Source organism: Nymphalis io, chromosome 13, assembly GCF_905147045.1.
Source record: "Nymphalis io chromosome 13, ilAglIoxx1.1, whole genome shotgun sequence".
Lineage (NCBI taxonomy): Eukaryota > Metazoa > Arthropoda > Insecta > Lepidoptera > Nymphalidae > Nymphalis > Nymphalis io.
The window spans coordinates 1,587,150-1,601,016 of NC_065900.1; the positions used below are offsets into that span (position 1 = coordinate 1,587,150).

General features: G+C 37.0%; 1 protein-coding gene across 1 annotated transcript; it reads right to left on the reverse strand.

The window, feature by feature from the left end:
- Positions 1-8,356: 8,356 nt before the first annotated feature.
- On the reverse strand, positions 8,357-9,603 carry LOC126773080 (uncharacterized). Its single transcript, XM_050493726.1, has 2 exons — positions 9,476-9,603; positions 8,357-8,888 (listed from the first exon to the last, which is right to left on the reverse strand). Exons 1-2 carry the CDS (start codon positions 9,561-9,563, stop codon positions 8,404-8,406), a joined length of 573 nt encoding a protein of 190 aa, XP_050349683.1. The 5' UTR covers positions 9,564-9,603; the 3' UTR covers positions 8,357-8,403.
- Between the last annotated feature and the right edge of the window lie 4,264 nt (positions 9,604-13,867).

The window sequence follows — 13,867 nt, forward strand, 5'->3', positions numbered from 1 at the left end:
GCTGACTCCTTGATTTAACTTTGTTGTAGAAAAATATGATTATAATATATCGATAAACAAATTAAGGCGCATCCCTAATCGTCGAGGTAGGTGCCGGCTATCGCGATGCATCACTCGCTAAGCTGGGAGTACAATATTTACCGCCGCGCCGATCTGATTACAATAAAGGATCTACCTCTGTAACATTTTACTGTAGCTTTTTCATGAATCCATTTCAAATAGGATTTCCACATTTATTAACGATTGAATGGGATTTTTTAATCCATAATTGTATGCCCAATTTAATATTACTAAATATTTCATTATGTACGAAGAAAACTCCTGTAATATTAAAATAAATATATTTATTTTTAAATTCAATAAAATGTTCAGAAAACAGAAGTCGATATGTACAAAAACTCCAGCAAAATACATTTGATGAATGATTCGATATTGCAGACAGTTTTTTACAACATAGCGGATATTCTTTTCTGTACATGTAATAAAAGTGTGGATTGTCTGTTGTTGAAATATTTTTTAGTTTGATTAGTATTGAATATATCGTATGGTAGGCCATCATGTCCAGTGAGAACACCCACTTTTCTTTTTATTGAATATAAAGGCGGACGAGCTTATGGGCCACCTGATGGTAAGTGGTCACCAACGCCCATAGATATTGGCATTATAAGAAATGTCAACCATCGCTTATACCGCCAATGCACCTTGAGAACTAAGATGTAATGTCCCTTGCGCCTGTAATTACACTAGCTCACTCACTCTTCAAACCAGAACACAATAATACAAACTACTGTTGTTTTGGGGTAGAATATCTGATGAGTGGAATGTACCTACCCAGACGAGCTTTCACTAAGCCCTACCACCACTTGACTCAAGACTTATTTTTTAACAACATTAATCCTTTGTATTGCTGTGTTCAAGTTTCAGGGCTGACTGAGCCAGTGTAATTACAAGTACAACGAACATAACATTTTAAATTTCATGGCTGGCAATGATTATGTATATGGTCGGTATAACCAAATATTATATCACTAGGCATACTCGTCAGCATACCAATCAATTATTTATATTATATATAAATTCGTATTTTAATTTTGCCAACTAAAATGAATGATTCGTCTGCTTTCCTAAAATAATTCTCTAAAAGTCTGATATATAAAATCTCTTTTATTCCAGGATTTTTTAGATTCCCAGTGATATTCAAAGATATAATATCTTTGAATATCACTGGGAATCTGTAAAAGTTCATAATTATGCGGCGGCGCTCGACAAACTTTAGTATTTATGTGTATTAAGTGTGTGTGGTAAAGTCATATATCTTATGAGCGTCGAAACTTCTCCACGACTCTATATTATTAATTTCACAAAGCAACTCTTTCGTGCAAAGTTCAACTTTAAGTAACAACCATCCAATCATTTTATTTATTTTAACAAATATCTTACAATAATGGTCCACAAGTGTTCACCGCTGGACAAAATCCACCTCGCTAGGTAAGGTAGGCAATAGAGCCTTTTGATAGTAAATGGTCACCAACGCTCGTAGACATTGGCGTCGTTAGAAATATTAATCATTACTTACATCACCGATGCGTCACCAACCTTGGGAAATAATACGTTACGTCCCTTGTACAGGTAGTTACGCTGGCTCACTCACCCTTCAAACTGGAACATAACAATACTAAGTATTGGTATTTAACGCTAGAATATCTGATGATTGGCTACCCAGACATGCTTGCACATAACTCTACCAAGTAAAGAAGGTCTTAAGAATAACAAAATAGGAATATGATCTTAAATATATTATATTAAAGACTATCAATTTCATGAATTTCTTTCACAAACAAGATATTTTCGCGAAATGTGATTACTAGCAACATATAACACGGATGTCAGTTCAGCTTCACAGGCAATTTGATCCGTTATTTATGGTGAAGTTAATTTTAATTCATTACTCTTGCAATCAATAAAACATACATGAAATGTTTGAGGTAAACAAGAATTATTGGATGACAGTATTTCGTGTAAAGCCGAGTTCACACACGTGGAGTTTGGAACATGCAACGTAAATTATTGTTTTATTTTATTTTTAATCTTGATGTCTTATTAACAGAGAACTTATGTAACTGCCTTTATGTGTAGGAGAAGGCTGCTCTAATTGAGGGATTAATAAACACAAATGTGTCTGAATTTTATTCGACACACGCTTTTAATTATTTGAAATTACTTTTATTAGCCCAACCTGGGGCTTGAAACCAGTACATTGGGATTGACCTTATATCTAGCCATTAGACCATAGATGCAGTCAATAGAAATAATAACAATGATACTAATACATGGTGTTGTAAAAAATATTAAACATCAAATTCCACCATAAGAAAGTAAGATGTTACGTCACTTGTGTCTGTAAATATACTGGCTTACTTTTCCTTCAAACTAAAATACAAAAATAGAAGATATTTCTGTTTATTGAAAGAATAATTGATGAGTGGTACTCAGACTTGAACAAAGTTCTACAACTAGTAAAGTATTATTAGACTCGTAGTATTAAGGTCGAGATAGCTCGGTGGATAGAACAAGTATCAATACGATCTCGCAGCCTCTCCGATCCGTTTTAGTAGGTAAGAATCTTACGTAACCCGGTCCTCCCCCCCCTAAGAGAACCGGATCCTTTTAAAGGTATCCACTGCATGAAAGAAAAAATTGTGGATAGAACGAATAGATTATTTTGATTGACAAATTTTCTATTCTTAATTCTAAGCCGTGGAGTACCGGCTTAGAATAGTACTCCCCCAATCTCATCCCGTGGGTGTCGTAAGAGGCGACTGAGGGACGGGGAAAAGGGGGGATGGGCAGCAGCGTCCCCCCTCCCATAAACATCTTACCCCCTACTGCGCTCGCCAACACGCCTGCCCAGCGCGGCGAGTATGGGCAAACCACCTCCCTAAATGGCAAATGCGCCCAAAAAAGGCCCCCAGTTACCGGCAAGCCCGCTAGGCCCGACCAAGGTAGCGGTCGCGGTATCGGCAGGGCAGGGGGTGCTAAGAATCACCGGTTCACGGCAGGCTACCGTATAAAACGACTGAAAATGGCAACGTATAATGGACGCTCGATGAGGCTGGACCATCACCTCGCCGAATTAGAAGTAGAGTTAAGTCATATAAACTGGCATATACTGGGGTTATCTGAAGTCCGAAGACAGGGGGAGGACACGATAACTCTAGAGTCCGGTAACTTACTCTACTTCCGCGAAGGTGATAACCTCTCCCAGGGTGGTGTCGGTTTTCTAGTCAAAAAGGATCTCATTAGCAGCATTGTGGAAATCAGTAGTGTGTCGAACCGGGTAGCGTACCTTGTCCTAAAACTTTCCGACAGGTACTCCCTGAAGGTTGTACAGGTATATGCGCCAACTTCGACATACTCTGATGATGTGGTCGAAGCGATGTACGAGGACATCGCAAAGGCCCTCAACGACACCTCGAGGGCCCACTACAATGTTGTTATGGGAGACTTTAATGCTAAAGTGGGAGTACAAGATAGCGGTGAATCGAAAGTCGGACCTTACGGCTTGGGCTGCAGAAATCACAGGGGGCAAATGCTGGTAAACTTTCTCGAAGCGCAGGGGCTTTTTTTGATGAATTCTTTCTTTCAAAAGAAGCCTCAGAGGAGGTGGACCTGGCGAAGCCCCGATAACGTGACAAGGAACGAGATAGACTTTATCATCTCGAATAAAAGGCACATATTTAGAGATGTTTCAGTGATCAACAGGTTTAATACCGGAAGTGATCACCGCTTGGTTCGAGGCACTCTAAATATCAACTTAAAAGCCGAAAGATCGAGAATGATGAGGTCTACTCTCCGACCTACCATGCTCCAAGCTGCTCAAGGCTCCGAAAAGTTCCAAATGGAACTTCAAAATCAATTCACCGCGTTGGAAACCATAAGCAGCATTGATGAGAGAACCGACACGCTGGTCAAAATACTGCAAAACACATCCCGCAAGTGTTTTCCGCCACAGAGAAGAGACAACGCACCAAAACTCTCTGCTGAGACACTCGAGCTCATGAGAAAACGACGAGAACTACCATCGTTTTTGTCAGATAAGGCCTTAAACCGAACAATAAAAACGCTGACGCGACGCGATCTCCGACGCTCCAATACCCGTGCCATCAAGGCTGCGATTGAGCAAAATCGGGGATCGAAAGTGTTCGCTCGCAAGTTTGGGAGGCCGCGTCTGACAAAACTTAAAACTGAAAATGGTGGGGTCGTTACCTCTAGGCCTGAGATTGTCGGAGAAGTTGTTCTCTTCAAGATCGGATAAACCCGTGGGAATCAGTATTGATGACCAGCGCGCCCCTCTTATGCGCCATTACTCCGAGGAGCTCCCGGTCGTTGACCAAGGAGAGATTAGGGCGGCTCTAGAACAGCTTAAAAACAACAAAGCTCCGGGAGATGACGGAGTCACAATAGAGTTGCTTAAGGCAGGCGGGACTCCGGTCCTGAAAGAGCTAGCAAGCCTCTTTAATTCCGTCATGCAACATGGCAAGACCCCGGAAACGTGGAGCGGGAGTGAGGTGGTACTGTTTTTCAAGAAAGGTGATAAAACCCTCTTGAAAAACTACAGACCAATCTCCCTCCTGAGTCACGTGTATAAGCTGTTCTCAAGAGTCGTCACGAACCGTCTCGCCAGACGACTTGACGAGTTCCAGCCCCCAGAGCAAGCCGGCTTTCGATCAGGCTACAGCACCGTGGACCACATCCATACTGTTCGGCAGATTGTGCAGAAGACCGAAGAGTACAATCAGCCGCTATGTATGGCATTTGTGGACTACGAGAAAGCCTTCGACTCCATCGAAACCTGGGCAGTGCTCGACTCATTGCAGAGATGTCATATCGATTGGAGATATATCGAGGTACTGAGATGTCTGTACAACGCCGCTACAATGACTGTCCACATCCAGGACTGTAAGACGAAGGCGATCCAATTGCGCAGAGGGGTGAGACAGGGGGATGTAATATCCCCGAAACTGTTCACCAACGCGTTGGAAGACGTTTTCAAAACGCTGGATTGGACTAGGTATGGAGTCAATGTAAACGGCGAGTACATCTCACACCTTCGATTTGCCGACGATATCGTCATCATAGCAGAGTCGCTGGAACAACTCACCGAAATGCTGCGTAGCCTAGGCGAGTCTTCCCGGTGTGTCGGTCTCGGCATGAACTTGGACAAGACCAAGGTCATGTTCAATAGGCATGTCGTGCCGGGACCGATATACGTCGAGGGCAAACCTCTCGAAGTTGTTAGTGAATATACCTACCTAGGACAGATTATACAAATCGGTAGGAACAACTTCGAGAAGGAAGCCGATCGAAGAATTCGCTTGGGATGGGCAGCATTTGGCAACCTTCGTCAAGTCCTCAAGTCGTCTATACCGCAATGTTTGAAGACGAAAGTCTTCAACCAATGCGTCTTACCTGCCATGACATACGGTGCCGAAACGTGGACACTAACTGCGGGACTAGTCCACAAATTCAAAGTCGCTCAGCGTGCTATGGAGCGAGCTATGCTCGGAGTATCTTTGAAGGATAAGATCAGAAATGAGATTATCCGGAAAAGAACCGGAGTCACCGACATAGCTTGCAAAATTAGCAGGCTGAAGTGGCAGTGGGCTGGTCACGTATGTCGTAAGACCGATGGCCGTTGGAGCAGACGAGTCCTAGAGTGGAGACCGCGAATCGGCAAGCGCAGCGTAGGGCGCCCTCCAGCCAGGTGGACCGACGACCTTAAGAAGGTGGCGGGCACCAACTGGATGCGGAAGGCGGAGGACAGGGAGCTTTGGCGCACCTTGGGAGAGGCCTATGTTCAGCAGTGGACAACGATTGGCTGTTGATTGATTTTTGATTGATTGACAAATTTTCACACTTGAATTAAGTATGAGAATTACGAAAAACGCCGAATGAAATTCTACTAGTAACTAATGGGTAAATTAACCTCGGAGACATTTAAACCTAAAGTTACAATAATAAGATTAAAAGAGTTGAATCATGAGTTGAATTTGATATAACATATGTCACGTTTTAGAGACGATATTTTATTTTGTGCAATCGTTGTTACCCCTCGGGCTTTATAGCTCTTCCGTTCTCACGACACCGCAGAATGCGAAACAGCCTGTGCGGGTGTGGGAAGAGCCACTCACCGAGTTAGGAAGGATTTTTAAATTACACACTTCGCTCTCATAAATATTTTCCTTCCAAAAATAACGCGGTATACTCTTTGAAAGAGTTTCTATTTTTTAAATTAAATAATTCATAAATTTTAAAATTGCTAGCTATGTATGATCTTTTCTTCAGATCTTTAGTATAAATAGTATAATATATAAAATTATAATTATAACTGGGCCGTATACAGAATATTTATTAAAACTATTATAATTATGGATTATTATAACCAATGTAATGGGCAAAATGTAAATGAAAAATTTGCAAAAGGGAAAAAATATATAAGGGGTATATAAAGGGGTATTTATTCTATGAGTTGAGATGGCGTAGTGGCTAGAAAACGTGAATCATAATCAAAGATTGCAGATTCAACTCTGGCTAGAACCACTGAATTGTCATGTTCTTAATTAGTGTTTATAATTAGTCTCGATATATCGGATATTGGATGAAAGTTTGCCGCGTATCTGAATAGGATCCAAAACTTTGAAAAAATAATCCCAGCAGCGGGACATTCATGTGTGGGTTTTGTTGCATTCATTGTATTAATATAATTAATGTAATTAAAATAATCTATAAAGGTTAATCGATTGAACCGATTTTGATAAAATTTCTTATGAAGCAAGCTTGAGCCCAAGAACGGAAATAGGCTTCTTTTTATCTAATATCTCCACCGCCCGCTCCCCAAAGACGCGGGCTAAGCCTCTGGTGAAAACTAGTCAGCCATATTCTTTTTTGTTTTAATATCTATTGTATGATGATATTGATTTTTTTAAAATATATCTAAATCGTATTGTTAAGCGAATACAGCCACAATATTAACTAAAGCACTATACAGTTAGAATATTAAATTGTTTCTTATTACCTAAATACCAAGGATCATTTTCGTACAGAATTAATTCTCCTGCTTAAAGTATCTTGCATCACACAATCGGTCACTTAGCATTCACTCATTTGTAATTGTAATAGAAACGATCCGTGGCAACTGATCGAATTTGCATGCTTTTGCATGATGTTACTTATATACATAAACTTATATACAACTAGTTTCTACATAAGACTACGTATATATGTGGAATAAGATACTGATTGATTTTGCAAACATTTCTCCACGTAATATGCCTGTCCCTTATATGCCTTGACAAATTCTTCAATAAAGTGTATCTTGTTATTCACCCATAATAATAATGGCCTCCACACCGATTTCGGCTACGGCGGCCAATCTCAAGAGAGATTAGCCAACTACGCAGGAGATATTATAGTGCACAAGTGTGTGCGCAAGCACAGGTTCACTCTCTATTCCCTAACTCTCATAATCCGATGGGACAGCAATCCGATACGACCGGAATGAGTTCAGACGCAGGACCAACGGCTTTACGTGCTTTCCGAGGCACGGGAGTGAATACACTTCCAACTTCCAGACTCTGGGCTGCTATTGAGAATTTTCTGACAGAAAAACCCCATAACTTTTTATTGGCCCGTACCTAGTGGTACGGTACGCAGACCCTACCTAACCTAATTATATTTATATATAAAATTGTTTTTATCATTAAAATAATATATGCAATTCATTTAACATCTCCAGAATTTATACGACAAACGTAAAGTAATTTAGCTGAAATATGATACATAAGCTTGGCTCACAAAACTGATAGTGGACGTTTTGTTGTTGACCATGAGTTTGCAATATGCGAGTTTTTTCTCATACTGACCACTGAGCATGAATACTCTTTTCAAACTAACAAATGTGTTAGCATTTTGTCTGAGCCGCATTTCAGCTGCATATCAACAAGCCTTCCTTTATCGCCTTTTTTCACTCTTTTCATTTTGTATGCTTCAAGATACCTTTTAGGTTATTAATTTTTACTATAATTTGTGCTTTCGACTTTGCTTACTTTTAAGGTCATATATAGTAATAGGATTTCATATATCTGACTCGCTTATACCGAGAAAAAAAAGGATATTATTTATGGAAAAATATTTCTACGTAGTAACAGGGACGCAAAAGCGAGTAAACGGCAAAAAATAGTGTCGATGCGGTTGGAAGCCTTTTCATTTCCTGGACGTACAAACGTAGCTATAAATTTAAGTGGGTTTCATTATTATTACTTAAAACTTTTATAATAAATAAGAATTTCTCTTTAATATAATTTAATGGCAAAATTAAAAAAAAAATACTGTAATTGATTAAAGCTATGATTCTAAAGTAATAATTTTATTTCTAACTGGATGTATAATTTTTGCATATTTGGTTTTCTTGGCGCTTATCACTGGCTTGTATTTACCTGCTGATATTTGTCGTGTTGTGTATGTTAAAATTTTTTTATCTGTCGTTGTTTCATCGTTATAATTATAATGCCTGAAACTGATATCGTTCGCTCGTTTCCTCAGAATAATCTCGAAACTCGATAACTTCATATTCTTCTTCTTCAATGGGATGTTGTATTTCTTTGACTTACCGTAGCTTAGTTTATCTTTTTTAAAACTTCTTTGCTTATTTTTTTTAGCGGTGCTTATTTTAACTTTATAAGTTACCACTAAGTTTTTCTTTGATGCCAAATCTTGGATATTCGTGATGTAGTTATTGAATATCGGCACAGCTTCGTCGCCTTTCACTTCAAACGTTGTTGGTATATCCCTGAAGTGTTCTATTTGACGTATCTGATTTCTATGGTGCTCTAAAACATAGAACTTATGTTAAATGTATTACACAATCAATTTAGAATTTACTTATTTAACATGAATATAGCAAGATCGGTCAAGAATTTAGATATTATTGTGTTTTTCTGTTGAATATTCTCAGTAGCAGCACGAAGTCTGGAAGTCGGATGTATGTACACACATGTGTGTGCCTCGGAAAGCTCATAAAGCCGTCGGTGTACTATAACATGTCCTGCGCAGTTGGCTAATATCTCCTGAGATTTGCCGTCGTAGTCGAAGTCGGTAAGGATGACTCACATCAAGGATCATCACATCAAGATCTTAATCGTTTTAAGCATTTACTATTTATTACTAAAAATTTTGACAAAAAAATATTTATTGTATAAAGTAAGTCTTAAACAGTTTTTAAGCCCATCAAGTTTCTCTAGACGGCTCCTCTTAGGTCTTGATAGGGTAATCGTACTTTATCAAATGAACACGAGTATATTATATTTATGACTGCAATTCCTAATACGAACATAGTTAATTGAAATAAATATTTTACATAAAAATATAACAAAATCTCATTATATAAATTCGAAACTTAGATAAAATTCATCCTTACCTTCATAATAATCTTGCGCAGCCACCCAAGCCACAACGCAGCCAACTATTGATATATGTATTAAATTATTACTTCGCCTGGGCCCCATGGTGGCTGTATCTAACGATATCCCGAACAGTGATTTATAATGCCACAGGTGGCTTATATCGGTAACGCGTTCTAAAAGTAAAAAAACACAAACAATGCCGTTTGTTCATTGAGCTAAGTTAATTAACCCGGCAGTGGCCAGCTCGTAAATTTGATAATTTTATTTCGATTTTCCTCGTGCTATGGGGATATGAAAGAATATTTATTCAGTACATATATATTATTGTGTTATATTTTTTGTAACATGAGAACATTTTTTTATCTGTGTTAAAATTAATAAAACTATTTTCAGCCTAAATTGATATACTTTTTGGATAATACAAATAGATAATTTATAGTACAACAGCAGTATTGTGTTCCGGTTTGTAGGGTGAGTGAGCCAGTGTTATTATAGGCACAAGGGACATAACACCTTAGTTACCAAGATTGGTGTGCATTGGCGATGTAATCGTGGTTAATATTTCTTACAATCCCAATGTCTATGGACGTTGGTAACCACTTACCATCTGGTGGCCTATTCGCTCGTACACATACTACAAAAAATATTGTATTGAATTAAGCCATCTCAGCTGAAACGTATATATCAAAATAGGTGTTCGGTTCAATGGCTTTCTATGCTTATTGATATAATTTACAATTCTAGCACATTTTATTTTTAAGCATATTTCTCGTAACGATTCTTTCAGTAAATAAATAACATTTTATTACTACTTTAATCGTTTTAAATTGTTGATGTTATATTAAATTTCATGTAATAATTATGCGACTGCTTAAATAAGTAGTATAATGTTTGCATGTATGTAAGTTTATTTATTCCACCATAGCTTTTAAATGCCCAAATAGATGTGTATGTGGGTTAAGATCACTTCATCATTCCAAGTGAACATTATCAATGGCTACAAAATCATTCATTCCTTGCAGAATTATTATATAAATACATTCTTGAAGTCATTCAAAATGTAGATAAATATTAACACAAATCTTTAAATACACAGAGCATTTCAGGGTTAAGACTATTGTCAAATTGCATTGTTTTATTTTTAATTGACAGCAAGAAGGCAGACGAGTAAATCAGCCACCTGCTAAGTGGTCACGTTGTAAAAGGAATTGGATAATTGTTACCAACGCAAACCCATTTATATTCATTAAGACTCTCATTACACGGACTCCCTAGTTCGTTCCGTTCAGAACAAAACAAAGTATTACCTTTTTGGTTAAATACAATCTTTTTTTATTTTATTTATAGACTAGCACTTGACTGTTGTCACTAATGGAAAGTGTTGATACAGCCTAAGGTGGAGCGCGCTTGTCTAGAACATGTCTAATTTCTTTTGATTCGAAGGTACCCATATTGTATTGTGTGGTAGGGAAGACGGATGTTGCGAGTATGAGTACGATGTACATATTCTGGGCAGTCAACTGTGTATGGCAGATCCTTGCGATGTTAATTGTTATTTTTTTCTTTCCATAGGATACACTGGCCCCAGGCAAACGCCCATGTATTGGTACTTTAAGAAATATTAATCAACCCCTATAATGTCAACGCACCACCGACCTTGGATAATAAGGTATTACATAACTTGTTCCTGAAGTTACACTGGCTCACTCACCCTTTACAATTAATGCTAAAAATAGATTTATAGGTATTTTTTTATCGCCATTTAATCATAAAACTTGAGATAAAGTTTTACGGAAGTTCATTATTACTAAGTTTATTATTTGATAATAGTTTCATCATCTTCAAGTGTCAAACAAAGATTCTTTATTTGCTTGATAAAGTATTAATAGTGTTCATTGCGAACAAAACATTCAGGTTCAATGTAAGCAATATTTATCATTTGTCGTTAAAACTAAAGTCGTTATGAAACTTAAGCGATATTCAAACATTTCGATCGAACTTGTTATCTAAACTAAATATTTCGAACAACTTAAGAGCATATCTTTGGCCAATATAATAATATTTATTGATGAATTATTTAAATTCTCGAGTTGTTAGTCAGGTACCTAAATTTCTTTAGAATTTTGATACTGAAAAAACTGCCTATATAAAACAATATGTATAAATATTTAAAAAAAAAGTTAAAAATAAAATTATTATTTTATTCAAAATATTCATAATTATCCAGTTTCCTGTAATGTTAAGCAATTTTAGTGTATGAGCGTTATAAGACGAGTGTTAGTAAGTAGTAATGTTTTTTATCATATCATCTTTCAAAATACAATTTTCAATTTGTTGCATCGTTGAAGGCACTTTTATTACAGGATTACAAATTACTATTTCTACTTAACCACTACCACCATTGATTAATGGCATTTAGTCCAGTTTAAGAATGACTACAATTTTGAATCCAATATCACAGTCAAATAAAGACTAAAATCCTGTGAATTAATTTATCCTGGCAGTACTCTTCAGCCAATTAGTCGTTGAGCCTAAACGGGCTGAAACCGTCCACTAATTACCGCGACAACATTCATTAATTAAAAGTTGTAAATCAAATGCGATTAACATATCATTAACTTGGAATTATTTACATCCTCAATTATTTCCGGTGATGTCAAATGGATTTAACGATGGACGGTCCAATATATAGCCTAAAACTAATCTCGTATGTCTAAGCTTTTCATGCAAATTTTAAATCAAATTAAAACGTATTTGTTATATATGATTTTGCTCATATGAAATCAGGCGTCGATTTTCAAACTTCAGTTGGAGATGATAAACATACCTAATTCTGTAGCAGTTTCAGCTACTTATTAACAATAACGGGATGGAACATGGGAAATTTTAAATAAAAGATTGATATTTGTACATTTGTTACAAAAAATGGTAATTATTATAGAAATACTAAATCCACTAACTAGTTAAGTTATTATGTAAAACATTGTGAGCAAAATTACGATATAAATTTAAAAAATATATATTTTTAAAGCAAATGTGTAGTGTAAGGCAGAAATGTAGTATGCTAATTTAGCTACTGGTGGTAGGGCTTTGTGCAAGCTCGTCTGGGTAGGTACCACCCACTCATCAGATATTCTACCGCAAAATAGCAATTCTTGATATTGTTGTGTTCCGGTTTGAAGGGTGAGTGAGCCAGTGTAATTACAGGCACAAGAGACATAAAATCTTAAGGTTGGTGGCGCATCGGCTATGTAAGCGATGGTTGACATTTCTTACAATGCCAATTTCTACTGTTCAGTCAACTGTACTCTACTTGTTACTGCTGAGCGTAGGCCTAAGATGCGTCAAAGGCCTTCGCATATCATTGTCCACCTAGCTGGAGGAATGCAGCCTGGGATTTCTGATTTGCGTCTCCACTTAATTTCTTGTCTATTCCAACGGTCATCGGTCCTACAACATACGTAATTAATAACAACAATAAATAATTATAATATTAAAGGCAAGAGTGAATAGACATCGCCTGTATAAGCGTGGTCTACCTTAGAAAAAAAAACCATAATATTACGTACCTTCGTAACTTATATCGTGGATCGAATTCGAATTGAAATGGAAGGCAACTTAATAAGAACATTGAGAAGTTTGAAGCGTTGTGCGATTTCAATTTAAAAACATTTAAAATTTCACATTCGCTAGACCAGCGCTTTATTGCTTAGTTCGAAACACTATGTACAACAAATTTATTATTTTTAAAACACGTTTTCGTATCATCATGTTTCAAATTGCACGTGCTTTACACGGCCCGCTTGCCACTCACGCGTCCGACCGATTATAAAAAGACCAAAAAATTAAAACTCGAAAACTAAAATGGTGCATAAAAAATTTCAGTGGAAAGGTACAAAATGCAGAGCTTTGATAAAGGTCAAACAAAGAGTATTTCGCTGTGTGATTCTATTCTAAATAAATTTATAATTGGACTATCCATAGCCATTTTTTTAAAATAACTTTTATGTTTTCTTTAAAAATAAATATACACATTTTTATGGCACGTGTGCAATTATTTCACTTTAAATTGTGGCTTTTAATTCATTAATTTATTTTACATGCGTGCACTGTAGGAAATAGTGCGTTACGGGTACATAAATTTAATATATTCACGTTATAGTTACTGTGCGTAGTTTTTTTTTGACTGTCAACTTAGTTCAGTAGCTAGCATATAAGGCAACTGATGCCGAGGTTTTCGATTTAATGCACGGCTCGGCTAGAGTAGGTCAGCAGTAGCTCACTTGTGTTTATTCCAAGACTTGTGCATATACCCCATAGCTAAGACCGATTTTAGAAATATCCATGTAGATGATTTATATTTTATGTGATGATATAACGATTTTATAGAGAAATATCCGAATTTT